At 36.3% G+C, this 23,107-nt stretch overlaps 3 protein-coding genes across 4 annotated transcripts in view; 1 reads left to right on the plus strand and 2 right to left on the minus strand.

Moving 5' to 3' along the window:
- The window catches only part of LOC112142597 (stAR-related lipid transfer protein 13), a 33,367-nt gene extending 23,955 nt beyond the window's left edge, over positions 1-9,412 (minus strand). Inside the window, exons 1-3 of one of the 2 annotated variants that reach the window (XM_024266068.2) lie at positions 8,476-9,412; positions 8,041-8,214; positions 5,503-5,533 (exon numbers count right to left, since the gene is read on the minus strand). In XM_024266068.2, the coding sequence (XP_024121836.1) occupies positions 5,503-5,533; positions 8,041-8,193 (184 nt within the window). In that variant the 5' untranslated portion in view covers positions 8,194-8,214; positions 8,476-9,412. Of the gene's footprint in view, positions 1-5,502; positions 5,534-8,040 lie in introns of both variants that reach the window. The other variant, XM_036215184.1, reaches the window with a different exon arrangement.
- Positions 9,413-14,626: 5,214 nt separating this feature from the next.
- On the minus strand, positions 14,627-17,951 carry LOC112142522. The gene is made up of 2 exons (XM_024265958.2): positions 16,875-17,951; positions 14,627-15,608 (listed from the first exon to the last, which is right to left on the minus strand). The coding sequence occupies exon 2, from the start codon at positions 15,381-15,383 to the stop codon at positions 14,736-14,738; it is 648 nt and encodes a 215-aa protein (XP_024121726.1). The 5' UTR covers positions 15,384-15,608; positions 16,875-17,951; the 3' UTR covers positions 14,627-14,735.
- Positions 17,952-19,362: 1,411 nt separating this feature from the next.
- On the plus strand, positions 19,363-22,601 carry rfc3 (replication factor C (activator 1) 3). Its single transcript, XM_024266215.2, has 9 exons — positions 19,363-19,567; positions 20,027-20,164; positions 20,286-20,353; positions 20,455-20,552; positions 21,387-21,568; positions 21,653-21,789; positions 21,866-21,964; positions 22,035-22,104; positions 22,195-22,601. The coding sequence occupies exons 1-9, from the start codon at positions 19,481-19,483 to the stop codon at positions 22,384-22,386; spliced, it is 1,071 nt and encodes a 356-aa protein (XP_024121983.1). The 5' UTR covers positions 19,363-19,480; the 3' UTR covers positions 22,387-22,601.
- Positions 22,602-23,107: the final 506 nt, after the last annotated feature.

The raw sequence follows: 23,107 nt of genomic DNA on the forward strand, positions 1-23,107 counted from the left end.
GTTTTTTTTCTCTAAATATTGAAGTAAAAAAAATATGGTAACAATCTGATGTGCACCATTTAGTAACCAAAAAGATTGTTTTGTTTTTACTTCAATTTTTGGGAAAATAAAACATTATTTTTTACTTGAGATTTTTTTTAAGAGGCAATTTGCTGAATCAGGGGTCACCAACTTTTTTGAAACCTTGAGCTACTTCATGGGTACTGAGTCACACAAAGGGCTACCATTTTGAAATAACTAATTTGCTCAGTTTGCCTTCACATAAACATTATTAATAATAAATAATGATTCTCCTCTATGTGAGGACACTGATTTCTCACCATAATTATCACCATCGACAACAAGCTAGGAAACAAATATCAATATTCAGCACTTAATTGTTCTCAGTAATTGTCCCATTTTCAGCTGATCCCTTACATCGCTAAATTTAATGGGAAAAATGTCCCATTTTCACTATGTTGTACCATGTTTATCAATTATGTAATGGTAAAGAAAAATCAACTTACACATTTTTAAACAAATCTTGTCCCATTTTGAACTAATGACCAAATCTGCAACATATTGAACTAAATTAATGATCTTTGAACTGGAGTAGGTCAGAGGTCACCTGAACTTATCTAAAGTTCATGTATCATGAACATACTTTTAAGACGTTTTATTTTTTAAATCTGTGTCATTAAAACAATTGCAACAGAATAAACTTTAATTTTAGACGCAGCTCACAAGTGAGTTGTGCTAATTTTAGAAGAGACCCACGGGCAGCAGGTTGGTGACCCCTGTGCTGAATCATTCTCAGTAATCGATATTTTTGGATCAGAGAATGGTTCCTGGACCCGAACTAGTGTCCCCTTGGATTGATTGAGACTGAAATTTGTTTCTGGATTATAGGGGGAAGCAAACCCTGGTTCACTCTAAGTGAACTGAATGTGTCCAGCCTGAAAACACTCTAAAATTGTCCCTAAATCAAACAAAAAATGTTCTATTTGCCACAAATACACCAAAACATAGAGGCAATAGTGGTCTTTGTTAAACGGCATCATGTTTGCAACACAAGAACAAATCAGCAAATTATATCAGTAATTATACAGTGATCACCTTGAGGTGATGATGAGAAGACGTTTCTCATCAGTCTGTTGCTGAAGAACCAATTAATCTGAATAAAAATGTTCCAAAAAGTTCTGAAATATTGGAGATAAATTAGAAACTTAAATCTCCAGTGACTCCCATTTATGATTGGGCGACAGCCTCTGAGAAGAGCCAGAAAATATAAAATATTTGTAGAAATAAACGTAAATGTGGGTAGAAGTTTAGGAGATTAAGTGCCCGATAAAAAGAAATAATCTTCTGTAGGAAAACTACTGACCTTCCTTTAACTGAGGTAGTTTTAAATTTCGCCTCCGTCATGTTTGAGGTCATTGATATGTGGATGGCGAGCCGGCCCTTCAGATCGACCTCTTGCTTGGGCAGTGAGAACAAGCGCGGCGTGAACAGTCTCACGGCAGCAGCCAACCCAAACATGAGGCCAACACATTCCAGCGCTCAAACGACAAATCAAAACACACAACAGACATGTTCTGGACAGATCGGGCTCTGATTTTCTGAGCAAATACACAGCAGAGCAGGGGTGTCTCCACCGGGGGAGCAATCAGATCTTACAGTGGTTACAAAAAGGAGCGGGGGCTGGTTTGGAGAAAGATGCTTGGAGAGGGGGAGGTGAAGCAAAAGAAAGATGGAGGCCTCCATGTTTCTTTCAGGTCATTTGAGGTTAGGCAGTCGAGTTAAAAAAGTCAGCGCATAAAATACAGAAAAGAAAACACACATTAAATTGGTATTTTGATTTAGTTGCTTCATCAAATTTTACTCTTTGATTTATTTTTCCTCCAGTAAAAAGTCAATAGCAGCATCCAAGCCGGGTTAGTGAGTTCAGCCTGATCAATGATTTAACAGATCACATGATCAAAGACCGTATGCTTCAAGCATCTCCCCCCTCTCTCCTCCCGACAGCTTCCTTAAATTTACATGTCTCCTCAGCTAGCATGTTCCAGATTTCCATTTTTGTAAACCATAAACATACCAGATTAAATGAAAGTTTTGATTATGAACAGATGATTATGTGTTAAAGTAACAATTTACTTTATTCTGTATATTTATGGTTGTGTTCACATATTTAATCTTAAGGTAAAATGTTTATATCACAATCAAAATGCAATAGAGGAAGCCTAAAATCTTTTTTTTTTTTTCATTTTTAACTTCAGATATAAACATGACAATTTCCAGAGACTTAAAATGATGATTTTTGTATTATTTTCAATTGAGAAAAAAAGTAGTATTCATTTTTTATAAGCAATCTTATTAGGCTACACTTAAACACTCATTAACATTTTGTAATTTTTCAACTGTTAAAGTAATTCCAGCTGATTCTGAAGGAGAAAAGCGGCGATGCGCCGCTTTTCTCCTTCAGAATCAGCTGGAATTACATTAACGGTTGAAAAACTACATTAAATCAAAGAACATCAACACTGGAGCTCCAATGTTCTGTTTTTTTGTTTTTTAGTTCCTTCATTTTTTTTTTTAAACAGCAGTCTTGGTACGTTAAATCGTTCTTAAAAGAAAAAGTATGCAGGAAAATACTTAAAAAATCTCTTATTGTTTTCTTATATTTTTTTCATACATCAGACTTGACAAAAAGATTAATCTTTCAAAGAGCTCCCACATAAATTGACAAATGGTTTAGTCTTGATGCAGTTAGCTTGACCTTTGACCTTAGCATGTCTGGGTTACAGGATGATTGACAGCTACTCGGCAGGAGAGCAAAAGCTGTGCAGCTCAGCAGAAGTGGAAATGGGTCAAGAGAAGGAGGACGAGCTAAATTAGGTCAAAAAGCAAAATAAATATGAGCTACATTTTAATTTTTTCTGTTTGATAGTTTTATGTTGATATGCCTTTAATAATAAATGTTAAAAAAGCTTTAGTAAAATATTTATAGTTTTCATGATAAATGAATATAAAACTTTACCAATAGCCAGAATTAAGCAGCGTATGCTAGTTCGGCTTAAAATAATGAGTTTATCATATTGTTTATTTAACTAAAGAATGTTGTTGCTCTATTTGAAATGTACATTTTAACAGAATTGTAGAAGCAAATATTTTACTTGGATTAAAAAAAAAAATAAAAAAAAAAGAGCGACAACTTCCTCCTAAAAGTGTTTGCTGGTTCTAACTTATGACTGAAAATGTTTGTATCCGTCTCCTCAAAATAGCTGTGATTTGTTACAAAGATGGCTCTATTCTGTCACAGAAAGATGGCTTTGTCCTTTTCATTTATTTTATTTTATTTTTTACTTAAAGCTTACTGCGCCTCTGTCATCCATAGCTGGCTTTTCTGTTACATGACACAAAAATGGCTCAATTTGTGTCACAAAAGAAGATGACTCTGCCTCTGTCACACAAAGCTCAGCATCTTCTAGACTTTCCCCACATAATAACGATATAAAAAGGTTTCTGGTCATTTAAAGACACTGGATTGTACATGGGGATGACCCAGATTTTTCCAGAAGAAACTGAACATGCCATTCCCTGGACTTAGAGATGTTAAGAACATATTTCAAACATTTAAGAGTCTCTGTAATATTGATCATACACTCTTTTTAATCATGATCCAGTTTCCAAAAAAATTCAGGTCACGGTATTTATTTAAAACCAAGTCCTTTTAAAGCTCATCCACTGCTCTAAAGTACAGGATTGTTCCATAATCAGCATTAACTAAAGCAGCAGAAGTCTTCTTGACCAAAATGTTTTTTTCAAAAACTGGACGGCCATAAAATAAACACACACAAGCTGGGCTTTTCCTCAGAGAAGATTCATCTGGAAATGATGGAGTGCATGTGGACGACACTGGAAATGCTTTACATTTTTTAACACAGACGAATGATGCATGAGTAAATGCTTTAACAGTGAGAAACAGCTACTTTCTGAATTGCCAGGTGTGAAAAAGACCTCTTTTCTGGGTACTTTTGGATTTTACTATGTCCCGTCTCTCTCCGCGGCCAATCCCAGGACTCCATGGATGTTCTCGTTCCCTAATTGATGCCTAGTTGTTCAGAAGTGCTACCTTTCTGCTAGAACATTACACAGTTCAGCCTCCGTTTGTCCTTCTGCAGGAAGTACGCAGAGTGCAAAAAGTCTAATGTGATGACGGAAATGAACTCACTGGTCCAACGGTCATAACCAGTGGTTCTGAACTAAATAGTCACCTGCTGTTGGTTACCACCTTTATCTAAACCAACAAAACATTAGACAGGAAGGTGTCCCCAAATACAAAGAACTAATCCTAATCTTTCCACTAGACAAAGTGCATTTAACTAGGGGTATAAGAAATATCGATTCAGTAAAATATCACGATACTTCGCTTGGCGATACCTACTTCTTTTGGCAAAAAGATTCAGATTCAGTGACTTGAGCGACTTGTATGATGCTCTGAAAGTGCGAAAATATTCAGATAAAGTTTTTATTAAGTCATAATAAAAAAAGTGAAATTTTGTCTCTGGTCGTGTCTTGTGATATATCGTAATATGTATCATGATACATATCGGGACATATGTATCGGGATACACACCATATCGCCACACTCTTGCCAATACACTCTTCTAAATACTACAACTAAAAACAGCTAATGCTTGCATGTCTGTAACTCCTACATTTAATTTGTTAAAATAAAAAAATGATTAATTATCAAATGTACATGCTGGTAAAAGTTAAAATAATCAGCCAAAAAAAAACAAACATTAGAATCACCAGGAAAACTCCTGAAAGGAATTCACCATTTTATCAGCCAAAATATGGAGTAAACATCAGCTATGTGAGCTGAGATATGCAGTAAAGGCCTGAGCCACACAAGCCAGCAAGCACTGACTGATTGATGAGAAAAATTTGTTAAAAAATGATTCTTTTTCCTAATTTTAGAGGAAAAAATAGGCACAATACAATAAAAAAAAAGCCAATCCTCCCTCAACGCTCCTTTGTTTTTACAATAGTGGTCCTTTGTATTTACACAAACATCCCCACACGCACCAAATGAAACATTCAGCATCACCTCTGACCTCTTTGAAAATCTCCAGGGTCTCATTACCCAGTGTGCACCTCACCCCCTTGTGGCCTGAAGCTGATGGTGATTCCCCCTCTGGGACTCAACAACATGCCTTTATACTCATGAGAACACACAAAGAAACACAACACGTATCCTGACCCTGTCACCACGATGGTTACACCTAACTACAGTTACCATGGCGTCTGTGCACATCAGTCAAGAGAGATATGCACCAAGGATACGGGATACGGACATGGATACAGTTCAGCTCATTAATCATCAGATTCTTGTAATTTAGTGTCAGAGACAAAGAGGAAAAGTGGAACGTTTTAGTGTAATGGGAGACTTTGAAGGTTCAAATTTAAAATTCATTCAAAGTAAACTCATGGGTAAGGATTCATAAAATGTAGCCTTACCTGCAGAGCCACAGGTCATCTTTGCTGCAGCCTGGCAACAAAAAAAAAAAAGAAAATAGAAATGACTAAGTACCATAACGGAATGTGGACGTAAATGTAAACAGAGACCTCTTCTTAACTCATTTAAATGGATAAAAAGTCATCATTTGTAATATAAAGAAAATAAACCAAATTTATGATAGTAATTGTTATTAATAATCAGGTCAAATTAAGCAGAATATTCTTTAGCTAAAGAATTAAACTTTAAACTCTTCAAGGAAAAGACACTTAAGTCTTAAAAATATGCTGCAATAAAAAGCTGGCAGAAACATTATTTTTACAGATGTGTTTCCAAGTGTTTTTCTGTCTATGCTCAGTAAAAAGTCTGTAAATTATAGCTATACATTATTGAAACAATACCATTCCATATTATATATATGACAGTGTAAGTAATAGTACAAAAAGGAAAAAAAAAAAATGTCTTCAATGACAAAGGCATAAACTTCAACCACTGGAGTAATTTATCTTAGTATGCACAGGAAATGACCGGTCTTGCAACACTGACCAAGATTAATTTCCTGATCAGTATGAATAATGTTTCCAACAGTATCACTGTCAGAGGAAATCCCCATTTTCACACGAACAAACTGCTGTCTGCCAAATGATGCACCTGCAGCTCTGCAGGAACAAACCAGAGGACGTTTTTCTGGCAATAAAACTCTAAAGAAACAAATATCAGCACATTTGACTGTTCAATGTAAAAAAATATATGAATTTTGCCGTTTATTATTTTGAAAAACGTATATTTTAGCACATATTTCACTCGTCTTGTTCACATCAAGTATTAAAAAATTTGTTCAAAAGGTTCACTTCATTATTTCAAAACCTTCTTCAGACAAACCAAATTGTGTTTTTCTGCAGAATCTCCTGCTCTCGCATTAAACTGACAGATAGTCCTGATAAGTTGGACAGCTGTGGTTTATCAGTCACGCTTAGAGGGAAAATGAATCCACTCCTTTGCATCAGTCTGGTCATATGACCCCCACTGTTCAAACCTGCACTAGCAGACACAAACACAGATAACAAGTAAAACACTCAAGTATGAAGTCTCTGTAAAGTCAACTATATCATGTAGTTTTAAGTATTTCCAATTGTTCTTAGCAGTGTTTAAGATAACTCCACTGAAAATCGTCTTTTTAGCGTTTTTGAAATGCTGCATGTTTCTTGTGTTGGAGGACATATATATAATTTTTGATTATTTCTTTGTTCAAACTGTGATGAATCAGGAGCAGATGAAAACCAAAAGTTTGAAAAAGCTGGAGTTTGTACACAGAAACTGCCATGGACGAGTCAAAGCCTCCCTGCTCTGCTCCAATTCTAAATCCTCCACTTCTAGACGAATAAACCCCTTAACATGTTTATTTTCCCCATTTGAGATGTCATGTCAGAACTGTTCAGCTGGATAGTTTCAATATTGCTCGCCATTTTTTTTTTTTTTTTTTTTTTTGCTATGCTAATGTTAGCTGGCAATGAGTTAGCTACAGCTTGTGAGGTGCTATAAGCTAGCAGGTGAGGTTATAAACAAAGGAATTCTGGGAAATTAGCGCAGCTAGCTTCTGTGCCAGTACTCCCTCTTGCCCATGAACATGAATACATTTTTTTGAATGAGTTCCTAAAAATATCTCTTAAAAAAACGACACAGGTTCTTTGATTTTGGCTAAAAATTGTATAATCATAATTAAAAGACTACTAGTGACGATTTTACAAGAAATAGAATATAGTAGGATGTGTAGTTTAAAGTGACAGCCCTTTGCACGACTCATAAGTATTTGTACTTATATATAAAGTAAAAAAGCAAAGTAAACTTCACTAACACATGGATAATTATTCTGTAGTTTAATAAGGAGCCAAGACAAAGTGATCAAATTGTATCTCTTAAAACAAGTTTAACATAATGAGTTTTTAAAAAGTATTGTTTTCACAACACAACTAGGATTAAAATATTTTTTTTCGGAAATGGTGTCAAGTTTGTATATTTAAGAGATTTATTAAAAATGTCTCACTTTTTTCTTCTTTGGCAGATATATTTTTGTTTAAGTTTACTTTACTTTAATAATCTATGAAATGAAATAATCTCCCATATGAATTCCAGTTTTGTTCCTGTGCAGCAGTGAAGTCTCATCTTTGCTCTTTTCATCGTTTCAGCAGCTGCTGATGGAGCTGAAGGTGACCTTCGTTCTGCTGGTTTGAGCTGAGCTGTCTCATCTTTTCACCCTCACCTTATTTACACAACAGCAGAGGAAATGCTGACCAGACAGAGGTCTGAACCGGAGGAGGATGACGCAACCGAAAGGAGGGAGAATCATGACTGCTACAGAAATGTGAAAAAATGACAAGGCGGTAAAAAGAAACGCTTGTCTTTGAGAGGAGTTATTAATGCAATTTTGTAAATAAATTTGATGAAAGTTATTATTTTGAAAGCTAATAATTTGCAATTAATTTGAACTATTTTAAAGGAAAACATGTCACAGTTGCACTTGGAAGCACGCCGAGTCTCACCCGTGCTCGTTGAGCTTGGACATGAGGGGAAGACAGGGACGAGCGGGTCAGGGGTCTGCTGCGGGTCAAAGGGCGTGAGCGGCGCCGGGACAGAGGCTCGGGTTTGTCCGGAAATCTGGAGGGTCCCTGAACGTGACTTGCTCGGCTCACCATCTTGTTTACAGCGGGAACAGCCTGAGAGGATGGAGATTAAAAAAACAATAATTAAACACCAAGAGAATAATGTCAAACCTCAATATAATGTCATAGGTCAAACAGATTTGTTCAACACTTATGCACCTGCTGTACTTTATCGTCACCTAGAAGAAAATGTAAAGAGATGTTTGAGGTTTAATTTGGTTTCATATTTGATGATTGCATCCAAATCCAGGATGCATTTCGGTCTCAAGCCCACTGTTTAAGTCAGAAAAGTGTGCAGCTGCATCTCCTTCTTACCCCGTCTGTGTCTTCATGTCACCAGCTCTTCTTTTCTCTGCCTTCAGCCCAGTATTTAGTGTTGCTGGTGATGATGGAATGATTCATGATATAAGGCCCTGCTGGTGATGTGCCTGCCCTTCTCATATTCTGAAAAATCCCTGCCCTCCCTCTCGACGAGCGCTGGCTCCATGACAACACTGGAAAGTCCATCGCAGGTCAATAGCTTTACTCCGTTACTGTACTCACTCCAGTGGGAAGTCCTACTTGGTGCTTCCCGCTCTCCCCTCCTGATGCACACAGAGCTGATAACATGGTGTGCAACTGACTGTGAAGGAATTTTTTTCTGAGTCTACTCCATCAATGCATCCATACAGAGTTATTTATTCCTCAATACGACACAAAGACAGAAAATTCCCTTCGTGACCTCAGAGCCATAGATGAGGCATGATGCTGTTGCTAATTTTCTAACTGTGTGGTCACAGTTACATAATATGAAGAACACTGTGTCCCCATAACAAATGACACTGCAGATCAAGTCTGACATTTCTCAAGGAAATAGCTTTTAGAGTCTGAAAAAGGAGGCGGGACTTAATGTTTAATCCCTCAATTTGTAAAAAAAAAGTCAAAAATATGTGAACTAATAGATTAATGTGAATAAGGATTTTTTTAACCGATTCGTAGCCAAAAGACAATCAAGAAAATTCTTATTTCATTTCATTTTTTCATTGATATTAGCAAACATAACAAAAAAGTAGAAAAAAAATTACAAAAAAAATGAATTAATGTATAATTCAAACACAGACACATATACTTTGCAAAACCACTTTTGGGTTTCATAATGTGATTTTCACATTTAGACATAAAATATAATTATAGAGCATTTTACTGATGCACAGAAGGGGCATGAAAAGATTGTTTTAGACCACAGTAAGTCACAAAACAAATATAGAAAAATATTTCTTTTAACATGTTATTTATTAATCAATGAGTAGTTAATCAAGTGGGATTTTTATCATTTTTTCTAGAAAAACAGGGAAATTAAATTTAATTTTATTTATTCACACTAATGTCATCTTTGCAAGGCATGCTGGGAAGGAAAGTGAAGTCTCATCAAAATTGTGAGCACTGATGGTTTTAGAAACAAATACAAAAAAGAAATCTATTTATTGTTTACTTTATTATAGCAACTTACAGTGATGAAAGCAGAAAAAAATAGACATATTAAAAATGTTATTCAAAATACTACAGTTGTGATAATAACTAAATTCTAGAACTCTTTCGCTCTAAAAAGTTACACCATCGTTTTTGCCAGGTAATTTTTACCAGCTTTAAAATACCCAATAAAAAGTATTTGTCATAAAAAAAAGATCAAAATATGACAACACATGATAAATTAGAGTAGTTTTCTTTTATTTTCAACTGCGACTTATGTAACGAAATAGAAAATAAAAACATAGGAAGATCCTAAAAACGTGCTCGAAAAAATTAGGAACTTGAGAACAAAAAATTCAGCTCTCCAGCTCTCCTTCCTGTCTCTTTGGCATCTCTTGTACTCCTTGTAACCTCAAAGTTCTACTTTATTGTATCACATTAAAAAATGTATACACTCCATCATGTGTTGGATGACCCTCATCCCTCTCCTTTCCAGAACCAACCTCCACCTCTCTAGCTATTCCTCCATCTGCCTTCACTACAGATCACAGTGTCATCTGCAAACATGATGCTCCATAGAGATTCCTGTCTAACCTTCACCTGTCAATCTATCCATCACAGCAGAAAAAAGGGTTCAAATTAGATCATTGATGCAGCCCCACCTCTCAGCTATAGCATTATAAGTTTTAAATTGAACATGTTTAAGTCATTTAAATAATAAAAAAAACATTTCTTTAGCAAAGAAATGGGCTCAACCAGCTGGATGGCAGAACTTTAAATACTATCTGATTTCATCAATAATGTATCTCAAAACTTAAATAAGATTTCAGTTAAAAGGATGAACAAGAATGTGTTCCACTGCTGCTCCGCTTGCTTTCTAGGCAGGTTTTTATTTGATTAAAAACAGCTATTTTATTAGAATTCCTTTGGTTGTTTTAAGGTTTGCAGATTTACATGTGCCAGGCGTAATGAGGCGGCTGGACTGCAACTATACACGAGTCGAGAGTAGAAGCTGTGCACGTTGTGTGTTCCTCTCATACAAAGAAGAAAATCTTAGCGTTCATGCACCTTTTAAAGAACATTTACTGCCATCATTACCTGGGGAGGGAGGGTTTTTCCAGAAGGATGCCATACGTTAGGCGTGTTCTGGAGGGGAGCGGAATGATGGAAAACAACAGGCTTGGAGGACATCCAAACATCTACAGGATTCTTCTACACTTAAATCAGGGGGAATTTAGAGAGCTCAGAAATCCATCACCATTTTTGGAAGATTTGGGGACACACTCATATTTCCTCTGACCACAAATCTGATTTCTTTATCGTTTGTGTTCAGTTTTCATTTACCTGCTTGAAGTGAAATTAAGGAAATTACAAACAGCAGGATAACAATTTAGCACAAAACTGCAGGATGGCACTAAACTGGAAACTCTTCTTTCAGTCAGTAAGATGAAGTTATCCAAATGTTGATTTTATTTTTTTTATTTAAATTAGAATAAACTCAAAAGTATTCTGTTTGAGTTTTATTTTTGTGTCCAATAAACATAATCTTTAAAAAAAAATTTGATTATAATTAAATGGACTTCATTACTAAACTTCCACAAATTCAAAGCTTAAAAAACAGTCACATGATGGGATAACAAACATCATCTTCTTCTGTCAGTAGCAAATACTTATATTCAGATGCAGCACCCTCTAGTGGTTGTTAGATGAAACAACAGCTAAAGGACAACCAGTGTTTGCTGGGAAAATAACAAATATATGAGCCTATTTTTGTCTAAAAACACACACACACAAATAAGTAAGTATGAGTCGCATCCCTGGCTAGACTATGAAAAGACTTGAGACTTATTCTCCACAAAATATGGTAGCTACAGCCCCTCACAACCTTAACGGTACATCAAAAATACTGAGCAATTTTGGAGTTATCTAGCTGTAGAGCTTTGAGCTCAGCTCAGATGAGGAAAACAAAGTCGTTCGTGGATCTATATATCTGCCTGGAAGTGGATTCATCGGAATGGAGCACCGACGTCACTGTTACAGGCTTTTTCCAACATCATTTACTTCACTCACAATGATTTGAATAAAGAAATACTCAGAAATGCAATTTATTCTTCATTTTAATGAATCTCTGTCTTCGATCATCAGAAAAATGCCACAAGATCATGTTAAAAAACACCAAAATATTTATCAGAATGAGTCTTTAACTTCTCACTGCAACAAACTTTCCTGCACCACCACCTCCTCCTCATTATCATCCAACTCCTCCACCCTTCATTTCCTTACAGCCACTTGAAACCTTCACAGATGGACTCAGAGAAGATAGTATGCTACGATTGCAGTACAAGAATGTGAAGAAGTAGAATTTTATGTGTAGAAAAACTAAAATTATCAATAAAAATTGAGGCTTTAAGCCAAATTTCTCCTTTTTAACTGAAAAACAGTGTGTGTGTGTCGTAATACACCGACGGGTCAAAGAGTGTGACTGAAACACTTGTTCCTCGGCCTTCCAGGAAATGAACAAACTGCTTTGTTTCTGCGTTCTGTTGCCAGTCTCAGAGTCCCTGAGGCTGATAGCAGCACATAAGACCCCTTTTGAGGAGTCCAAAAACACCCCCCCCTCCCTCCCAACCCCACTTCCATGCATACAAGCCTCATCAACCCACCTACTCACAAACACGCCCTTCTATCCCCAAAACTATCATGTTGAAAAATATCTGGAGCCACGACTCTGGCAGTAAAGCCGTTTCCTGTGTGTCGCAGCCCCCACATCCCCAGATTCCAACGCAGAAGCACACAGAGAGCTGTCTATGCGCACCAGGGCGCTATTTTTACCCTCACTGTAGGGGACAGAGCCAGGGCCAACGCAGAACACAGGCAGTGAGGGCTTTTCAAAGGCATGAGTGACTGCAAACACCAGCGTATACGCCGGGATGGAAACATGCGCACACAAAAACAAGAGCACATCTGCACAGACTCTCAGGGCAGAGAGCTCTCATGAAAGATTCATTTCAAACTGTGGCCACGAAAAAAAAAGAGCTCTTTAGGGCCTGTCACTGAAGCTTTTTATTAGTGGTTTTTAAAATAAACAACATTGATTATGTTAAAGATGTAAAACTTTTGTCTTATTTGTAAAAAAAATAAAAATAAACTACACATTTATCATCCTCAATGATTAATTTTTTTTATAGAATCCCATCAGATGAAAGACAAGACAAAGAAATAGAAAAAAGTTCTATCGAAAGCAATAAAACTTGTGTTTTCAACATGTTCTTGTGGCATTTTTCTCAAGAAAAATTTGAGAAAAATTTAGAAAATTAAACTTTTAAGAGTTTGTCTTTATTCAAATCGCTGTGAATCTGGAGCAGACGAAAAAAACGCTCTGGAAAAAGCTTGTAGCTGTGACACAAACTACAATGGGCGGCCCACAAGCTCCAATCTAATACATCCAATTGCAGACAAATAGATTTTTACATCTGGCTCTAAACTGTACGGCTGAATGGCTCCAATATTTCTCTGTATTTTTGTACCACCAGTTGTGTTAGGTTGGGGTTCTGACTGTAAGCAAGTGTGTGTAGGGAAGTGGGGGCAGGCTTACTTTGTGCCAGCAGTCTCGCCCACAACTTGAAGGCAAATTTGTAATGAACTCTTGAAGCTCTAAATAAACTGTCCTAGAATACAACCCTTTTTTTTTGGCTAAAAACGGAATAATCCTAATTAAAAGATCACTGAGAATACAACATATATTATAAACAACAATTATCAGTTTTTCCTTTGAATTTTTTTCTCATTAAACAAGATTTTATTAGCAAAGATTCTCTAAAATCACACGTTTTTATTTGCATTATAAGTAAAAACAAATATTGAGAAATATATATTGTATATATTTTTTGTTGTGGTTAAGCCTAAATGTACAAATCAGTCTTAAGATTTCTTTTAAAATAAAGCAGGTATGTTTCTTTTTCTAATTATATTACAAAGGGTTAAATAAATTTTTAGCCAAGTCGTGTCTATTTTAAAATCCTACCAACTATCCACTCCAAAAAATGCAAATCCTTTGAAAAAATTTGTGCAAATCTATCCAAGATTCAGTCAAATGTATTTAAAATAATCAGTTTAAATGACTGAAGGACCATTTATGTGTACTAATGGTTGTTTATCATGTTTCTATTTACAATAAATGCTTCAGTCTTGCTTTTTGATATCATTTTTAATGATTTCCCACATCTATGCCACATCAGATCTAAAACAATATTCCTCATTTTTAAAATTCATTTGGACATAAAACTTCCTTTTTTCAAAAAGATAAAATCCAACATCTTACCAACAAGCAGGTAAAAAATCTGTTACAACACTTCTTCTTTTGTGTAAACCAACAAAAGCACCCTTTTTGAATAAAACCTGTACCAAAACATGCTAATACGAGACACTAATTTGACCTAACATCACAAAAGAGGCAGAATTATTTACTTTCATTTTGAGCCAGGATGGGAAAGCACTTCTGAGTGCCAGGTAAGTGCTACATGCTGCAAACAGAGAGCTTTTCTGTTAGGTGTGAGAACACAGCAAGAGGCCGGCTCACATTAAGGGATGCCTGCTGTTCTGATGCATGCTGGGATATAACAGACGACAGGCTGTCAATGGATTCGCTAATAACAAAACACCTGCCAAAAATGAAATGAAATGCTTTTATTTTGAAATAATTCAAATTTGCTAATAAAATTGATATTTTAATCACTTATCTTAAAATATATATTTTTAGTAATATTAATGAGTTTTTTAGCATATATTCCTACCACCATAACTCATATTTTTAATAGTTTTACTTATATAAAGTCATTGAGAATAAACTGGATTTCCTGACGTTGCTGCCCTCTAGTGGCATAAACTCAGAAGACCGATTATAAATCATGACTTTTTTTAAGAGCTATGCCATAAAATAACTGAAAACAGACTAAACACACCTAATTTAGCTTTTCAAATGTTGCCACATAAACAAGCATAATATGATGTACACTATTTGGGAAGATGAAAGCCTTTATTTTGAGAAAAACTGTCTTTTTATGCCATCAAAAAGTGAGCTTTTGCATAAAAAAATAAATGTTCTAGGGGAAATGCGCAGTAATTCTTCATACCTGTCTGTTCTGTTCCTCCTCTTCCTCCAGGTCACCTGTGAACCCAGGTTTGTCCTTGTTGTTGGGCCTCTCAGGCACAGCGCCATGACACAGGAAGTCCTGTCTCCTCCTCAAGCACTTCCTGTTCCTGCTTAAATTCCTGCGATGGCGACTGACCAGGAATTCCTTATATTGTAAGGTCTCCGGGAAGTCATCGTCCCCCTCCTCTGCCTTCAAGCTGGACGAGGATGACTCCTTGCCGTCGGAGCTCTCATTGGGAACAGTCTCCTGGCTGTCAGGAGTGTGGTTGTAGTCACAGAACACAATGGCACTCGGCTTGTGTTTCACTATTCGGAGTGAATCCAACGAGCATCCCTCTGGTTCTTTCATGCACTCGGTTTCATCTGTGCAGGAACTCTCCTCCTGTTCTGAAGGTTTTAAAATCTGCCCTCCTGATGGAAAACCACCAGGAACAGCCCCGCTGCTGACGCCCTCTAACCCCTCCGTGCCCTGACCTGTCCCAGCAGACAGGTGGGAACCGCAGCTGCAATCGCAGAGCAGACTCTGCTTCAAGTCAGACGCATCACCGCCACAAGACTTCAGGTCCTTCCATGTTTCAGCACGGCGAACGGATCCATCATGGGGACCAGAGGGTTCAGACATGACACTTTGTTGATGCTTGAGTCAGGAAGGAAACTTGTGCCTGCTCTTCACTCAAACAGAAAACCTCCACTTCTTGGAGGCAAGTGTTGGACAAGTCCTGAGGCAACACTTGATCGTCAATCATCACTGTCAAGTCTTCACTGGACAGTTTTAGTCAGTTCAGACATAAAACTACTTAGATAAAGTCAGAAAATCTATTATTTTGCATCCTTTTTTAGGCCTGACCTGGAAAAAATGGAGAATAAAACATCAGTTTAAGAAAAACTCCTTCACGTTCTCACATGTACTCCTAAAACATAATAAATGCATCCAGTGACAAGCCTGGATTTGAACAGAATAAAAATCACTTAAACCATTTAAAATCTTTTTTATATTATTTTAAAAGTAAGGGAATAGTTTCAGCTAAAATAATATATGTAAGAACTAAAAAGACTAATATTCGTAACTTAATTGTAGACATTTTAATTTGAAAAAGGTTCATAAATTCATTAATAACTCCACATCAATTAAGGCTTTGATAACTGGAATTTGAAGAAATTAGTATTAATTTAGCAGCATTTTATCTTGTCCTCCAACAAGACAACTGCTTTTAATTCAGATTTGTGCTGTCAAAGTTTTAAAGAGAACCTGGAGACAAAACAGTCTTTTTATTTTCTTAAATTCTGACAGACAACCAATAACCTGTAGAATCAAATTAAAAGACATTCTCTCGTTTTTACAAATAACTAAGGGTCCAAATAAGAGCAATCTGTGGCCAACTAGACATGAGATCTTCCGGAAGCAGTCTGCTGCTGGAAAAGGAAGTTAAACTGCTTTTAATTGATGACCAGTGACTTTGGTGACCCAGATAAGGTTTTACACTTGACTGTGACTTTGACATCTGACTCAGTATACTGTATATATTTATTTTAAACAAATGCCGATTCTCCACTTTTTAAAAAACGGCCACATGTTAAAAATACAAAAACATTTGAATCACTTTTTATTAAGAACATTTCAAATGTACCTCATGCATCATGGAAATAAATGATTCTGTTTTTGTTGCATTAAATTCTTTTAAGGAGTAAACATCGTCTCAACTAAAGTTTTTAGTTTTGAACTGGGATCAACATAATCCATTACAAAATTAAAGCTTATTTGCAGTTGTATTAATTTTTGTAGCTTTTTTTTCAACAAATGTACTTCCCGTATTATAAATCTGGTTCAGTATTTTTGCATTCAGAATAAAAAAACCAAACATTCTTTATAGAAAACTTTAACCAAGTCAGCGTTTAAAACGTTTTTAGATTTATTTAACCCAAAATGATTTTAAATACATAAATAACACTTGAAGAAATAGGAAAAACACTTAATGTTCAAACATAACCAACATAGAAGCATTTTCTTTTGTATTTATGAGACCATTTGAAACCTGACTTATATAAAAAACATAAAAACACATTGAAGGAGCTCTGACACAATGCAATGAAACATATTCAGATGTGAACTTACCATTCATTTCAATGGAAACCCAAGAGTTTCCAAACACAGCAGAATGAGGAACCAGGAGGTAATGGATGTCTGCAGCTGTTGCAGCTCCGTGCTGTCATACTTCAAAGCAGAATTATTCAGGTAAAGATGTGAAAAGCTGAGAGGGAAGGGGAGGGAAAGGGGCTGAGGAATGTTTTTCCCTCCTGTTTCACCTCCTAAATGAGAGGGGAGGAAGTTCTGCAAGCAGGTGTTTGAGCTCTGTGTGGAGTCTGATCAATTTTTAAATGTTGCACATACATTTTATTAAACATCCCCTGGAAATAAGGGAATTAGATAAGCTAATAAAGAAGAAAAAATAACCTGCTCTCCCTCTGCTGCTTTTTTTTTTTTTTTTTTGCTCTCTGCTTGGTGATATAGCTCCAGGCAACAGATTTTTTTCACCTTACATGCACATTCCTTGAGAATGCATGAGGTAATGCTTAAAACTGCTCTAATCTTCTATCAATCCTTCCACTTGGACACATTTTCCAGAAAGAAAGAAAAACTTCCTGTGAGTTTTGACAAAGAAAAGTCCAGATTTGTGTTTAATAAAAAGTCCAAGCCAACTTTCATATTTAAGAAAAAAAAATAATGTGGTCAAGAGCAAAAACCTGCAATTTGTACCTTCATCTTGACGATGATTCTGCCTGTTGAGGCCTGCTCTGAAAGAGATCCGGTCATACAGAGAATGTAGGAGCGTTGGCGTCTCCTCTTCCAAATCCACGGGTCCTTCACCCGGCGGCTCAGAAGGCTCTACAGGGGTCTCTGGGGGTTCGAAAATGTCATTCATCAAAACAAACACAGCATTTCAGCCAAAAAATATAAATTTTTCTTTTGTTTCATCAGTTTGAGCGGATTTAAAAGAATAAATCAGTCATTTTTACCTCTTAAAAGATGAAAATAACACATTTTTTGTTAGGAATTAATGGCAGTTTTGGTAATTACTTACAGCTGTCCTAAATAAATAATTAAGCATCTTGTCATTCTGTTTTGTCATCCTTTTGTTGTTCCCTTACTGTATCGTTTCAGTAAGCTCAGATTTTAATATTAAACCTGAGTTTCCACTGCTGATATAGTCTCCTAATAGCATAACTTGTTGTGAGTAACATGGATTTAAATAATCAGAAAATAAAAGACAAATTTGGGATTAAGTTTTGTGGAAATTTCATGTTCCTCACGCTTTTTGGATGTCTGATATACATTTTACAGTTCTTAGACCTGAATTTATCATTCTAATGATTGATCTTTATTAAAACTCAAACATGTAATTTAATGCAAGCTACGCTAACGTGTTGAGGCGTGCTTCATGAAGAACATTCTTGTTGCTCAAAGCTAAATTTACTTCTATTACGTTGCAGAAGACCCGTATTTTTGAAACCTCCAAGCAAGAAGGAGAAAAATTATGAATTGATTTCTTAAGTAACAAAATTGTTTGCAATGTGCTAAAAAATGTTATGAAGAGTCAAAAGGAATTTCACACCAAAAGCATGTGAGCTGAGTTATCTTAAATGTGTTTATGGTAGAAACTGTCAAATATACGTAAAGTACAAGAAATCCCAATTTCATCAACAAACATTCATGTGCTGTAAATCCGATAAGCCACAAAAGCATGTCTTGTTTTGCATTTTTTCCTGCAGGACAAAAACATTCTGCACTTCTTCTCTGTATGCTGTGGAAAGAAAATATTAAAAATCCTTTTAAATATGATTTTTTTTCATATATTTTTTCTATTTCTAGCTTATTTTTCTATTGTGTAAAAGTAAGTTAGATGTGAATTGCTTCTACCTTCACACAATGACGGCGCTCAGTAACAAGGTGACATTTTATTCTCTGAGGATTAACTGCTTCACATTCCTTGTTGGCCTTTCATTGAATTGTTGTCATTAAACATAGTTGAGGTTGTTGCATGCACACACAAATCTCTGTTTATACATAGTTATTACAGAGGTCATGCAAAAGGAATGCATGTCCTGGTCACCTCTCTGGATGCTATTTTCCAGGCTCATAAATGGGCTGGTTTTTATTGCACTTTGAACAATGTCGTTTATGAATAAATCAAATATTATTTTTTTAAAAACACAAATTGATCAATTCATTCTGACAAAACTGAATATTTTGAAGTGACACAGGGGTAAGTTTCTTTGATAAGCTACTAATTTGCTCATTTCATTCTCTCTGATGGGAGCACTTTTTAAGCAGATAAAAATGTCTTCAAAAGTCCATATACTTTACTTGCACCTATAGGTTGAAATGAATTCTCAGTATTTGCTAATTTAAAAAGAAATGAGAAGATAATTAAATTAGATTAGTTACTTCAGTAATTACAAACGTGTAATTTAAGGGTTTATGGCTCAATTATGAATTGTTAAACTGAGATTTGGCATAAATTTGGTGAAAAAACAATGTTTTTAGAACAGTATTGTGGTTTTCCGAACTGACTCTATTTTGACTCTTCTGTCTTGCCGTATCTCGCGAGAAAACAAAACCTCGCGGTCAGCAACTTCCGAGTAGAAAAGAATTCGCGGGAGATTGACCTGCAGACGCCTTTTTTGTTGTGAAAGACACATTTACGAGACTTTATTTACAAAATGAGTTTGTGGGTGGATAAATATCGACCGACTTCCTTGGGAAAGCTCGATTATCATAAAGAACAAGCGACTCAGCTGAAAAACTTGGTAGGAAACTCCACGAAATCTGTTACTGTTTATTGGTTAGCTGCTAATTTTCCCCTAGTTCACCACCGTTTTTATGAATTCACTTATTTATTTATCTAACTTTTTACATTTATGTGAGGAAAATGTATTTATTATTATTAACAATAACTCCCCAGTCACGTTGGTGACGGTAAAACGTGTAATAAAGCTTTAGACAGTTGCTAAAGTGCATTTTTTTTATTGATTTCCTCAACTTTATTTATAAAGAGCTTTAAACACAACAAATGTTTAACAAGACATTGTGCAATAAAATTCAAACAGTGATAGGATAGAAATTGAAGGAAAAAAAACAATAATAAAAATGAATTCAACTAAATTACAGAAAGAATTTGTTTAAAAAATGGACAGTATAGGCGTTTGTGATCATAATCTGGTGTCTTCAAGGAATAAAACTTTAAAAAGGCTTCATTTTTGCTGCAGGTTCAATGTGGAGATTTCCCCCACTTGTTAGTTTACGGTCCCTCTGGAGCTGGAAAGAAAACCCGCATCATGTGTCTGCTGAGGGAGCTGTACGGAGCCGGGGTGGAGAAGCTCCGTATTGAGCATCAGACCATAGTGGTAAGAGGAGGAAACCAAGGAGAACCGAATAATCAAACTCCAGCATTGTTGAAATGTCTGTAAGCATCCATTCTAACTCATAAGGTTAAATACACTTCTATCGCCTGATTTTTGGCTGCAGGCCCCTTCAAAGAAAAAAATTGAGATCAACACCATTGCCAGCAACTATCACTTGGAGGTCAATGCGAGGTAATGTTTTGCAGACCAAAAAAAAGTATAATTATTTTGTTTGTATTTTTCTACTTTTTATTCCAGCTTTGTTTTCTGTTAAAGTTTTGTTCTTTGTACAGTGATGCAGGAAATCAGGACCGTGTGGTGATTCAGGAGCTCATTAAAACTGTGGCTCAGTCCCAGCAAATCCAGTCAAGCACGCAGCGAGAGTTCAAAGGTAAATCGGACCAACAAGCCTGGAAATAGAGGCGTGGGTTTAGACTTAGACACAAACTACAACATTTTGAAGTTATATTTCTGATTTACTGCAAAAATACATCCTTTACGATGTTTCTTTGTTTTAAACATTTTGTTTTGGCTTTTTTTTAATACATAGAAAACAACATGATTAACTTACTTAATTTAATTCTTATTTTAGCCCCAAATAATATTCATGTAATTAAATACTCATACTTTTTACCTGTTTTTATATTAAAAAAAGAATAGCTGAGTCTCATAAAACTCTGAATTTAGACTGTAAAAACTTATAATATTTGATGCTACATATCAATACTCAGATTTGTTAATAAAGTTTTGGGGAAGAAAAAGCAGAATTGGTTGGAAAACAATGAAAAGGCCCAAAATGTACAGTATTTTTCTCTTTGTACAGAGTTCCTGTGGGGTCTTAAAAATTCTTAATAGCATTGAATGTATGCATTTGGAAATAATACCTTAAAAAGCTTTCAAAAAGTCTTGAATTTTGATATCTGATTCTTAAAAATGGTGTTCTGTGAAACATTTCTCAGTAAAATTTGAATTTTCAACCATAATTATTCTTTTGAAATTATGTAAATTAACAGCAGGAGAACCAATGGTTATGCAACACTGACCACAAATAACATAAGAAGCTTAAGTTTCGATCATAATATGGGAATAAATGAATAAAATAAAATGGGAAATTGACTTAATTTTCGAGATATGTGGCCATGAAAAGGTCTTAAAACATCTTGAATTTAACTTGGACTCTGTTGTAAACAAAATTCTTTTTTAACTAGTATATCTTTCTCCTCAGTTGTGTTGCTAACAGAGGTGGACAGACTCACTAAAGATGCCCAGCATGCTTTGCGTCGAACCATGGAGAAGTACATGGCCACCTGCCGTCTCATCCTCTGCTCCACATCCACCTCCAAAGTCATCGGGCCAATCAGAAGTCGCTGTCTGGCTGTGAGAGTTCCTCTGCCGAGCACAGAGGAGGTGAGGAGGAGACTGTACTAAAATAAAACACTTTCCCCTTTTTTCTCTGTTTACATCTGCAATGATGTGTCCTTGTGTTTGCAGGTTTGTAGTGTTTTGACTTCAGTTTGTAAAAAGGAAGGTCTGAATTTGCCGCCTGAGCTGGCCAGACACATCAGTGAAAAGTCCGGCCGTAATCTGCGCAAAGCGCTTTTGATGTGCGAGGCCTGCAGAGTGCAGCAGTAAGTTGTGATTCCATCTTTACATTTTAGATCAAAACTAAACATGTCAGCTAACTTTGACCCATCTACTTTTCAGGTATCCGTTCTCCACTGATCAGGAAGTCCCAGAGACGGACTGGGAGGTCTACCTGAGGGAGACGGCCAACGCCATCGTCAGCCAGCAGAATCCTCAGAGGTTTGTTTTTTGGGACACTATCAGACCGTGAGAGGTTATCGTTCTCAATCTTGGTCCGTTTCTCCTATAGGCTGTTGGAGGTCCGCGCCCGGCTGTACGAGCTGCTGACTCACTGCATCCCTCCTGAGATCATCATGAAGGTGAGCGCCTCCGACGTTTCTGCCATCACAGCTGACCAAAGGTCTCCTTTTAAATCCAGCGTTCCTTCTCCCCGTTTAATAATCTATCAGGGTCTGGTGAAGGAGTTGTTGAGTAACTGTGATGGCCAGCTGAAGGCGGAGGTGGCCCACATGGCAGCTTATTATGAACATAGACTCCAGCTGGGCAGCAAAGCCATCTACCACCTGGAGGCCTTCACAGCCAAGTTCATGGCCATCTACAAGAAGTTTATGGAGGACGGCCTGGAGGCCATGATGTTCTAGGTTTAAGTCGTATTGTTATGAAGCTCAAATAAGACTTTGTAAGACATGAATTTCCCTGCAGGATTTATTGGCATAAATGGTCCCAGAATGAAGTTTGAGCTTTATGCTGCAGATTGTCTGTAAATGTTGTTACTCTTGTTTTGCAAAACTAAAAGTTTTGATGTAAAGTTTGTGAAAACCTGTTCTGATGATAATAAATGTACTTTAAAATGGAAGTTTAAGGGTTTGTGTTTATAAAAAACATGACAAAATGATACATTTATAAGCATAAAGATTCCCAAACTATTCATTTACCCATCTTCCAAACCTGCTCAATTAGGTTGCTGGAGCCTATCCCAGCTGGACAAAAGCAGGTTATACCCAAGTATACCCAACTGGACTAAGTGACCACTCCACACTGGCGTTCCAAAAATCCCATAGACTTCAATAGAGAAATAAACAGCTATTACCCAGTTACAAGTAGTAGGGGTGTGAACTTCCAACAAGCTCACTCCTGATTGGTGAGTGTGGTTGCCATAGAAACAAATAGATCAACTCGGACCGATCACTGCTTACTAACATTCTGGCAACCAACATACCGACGTCCGTTTAGTGTAAAAATAGCAACTGAATTGACTTTGTTTGGAACCAGAAGTGACATCACACTCACTCGGTTGGTTCTCACTTACAGTCAGTGGGTACATCCTGGACGGTTCGCCTCACACATTCACATCTAGGAACT

The sequence above is a fragment of the Oryzias melastigma genome, linkage group LG14, assembly GCF_002922805.2.
Source record: "Oryzias melastigma strain HK-1 linkage group LG14, ASM292280v2, whole genome shotgun sequence".
Taxonomy (NCBI): Eukaryota; Metazoa; Chordata; class Actinopteri; order Beloniformes; family Adrianichthyidae; genus Oryzias; species Oryzias melastigma.

What these genes read in the sequence shown, in the direction of transcription:
- LOC112142522 (XM_024265958.2), bottom strand. Translation starts at nt 15,383, where the DNA reads ATGTCTGAACCCTCTGGTCCCCATGATGGATCCGTTCGCCGTGCTGAA.
- rfc3 (XM_024266215.2), top strand. Translation starts at nt 19,481, where the DNA reads ATGAGTTTGTGGGTGGATAAATATCGACCGACTTCCTTGGGAAAGCTC. An exon ending in CGACTCAGCTGAAAAACTTG is followed by an intron (nt 19,568 to 20,026) that starts GTAGGAAACTCC and finishes TTTTTGCTGCAG; the next exon opens with GTTCAATGTGGAGATTTCCC. An exon ending in GAGGCCTGCAGAGTGCAGCA is followed by an intron (nt 21,790 to 21,865) that starts GTAAGTTGTGAT and finishes TCTACTTTTCAG; the next exon opens with GTATCCGTTCTCCACTGATC.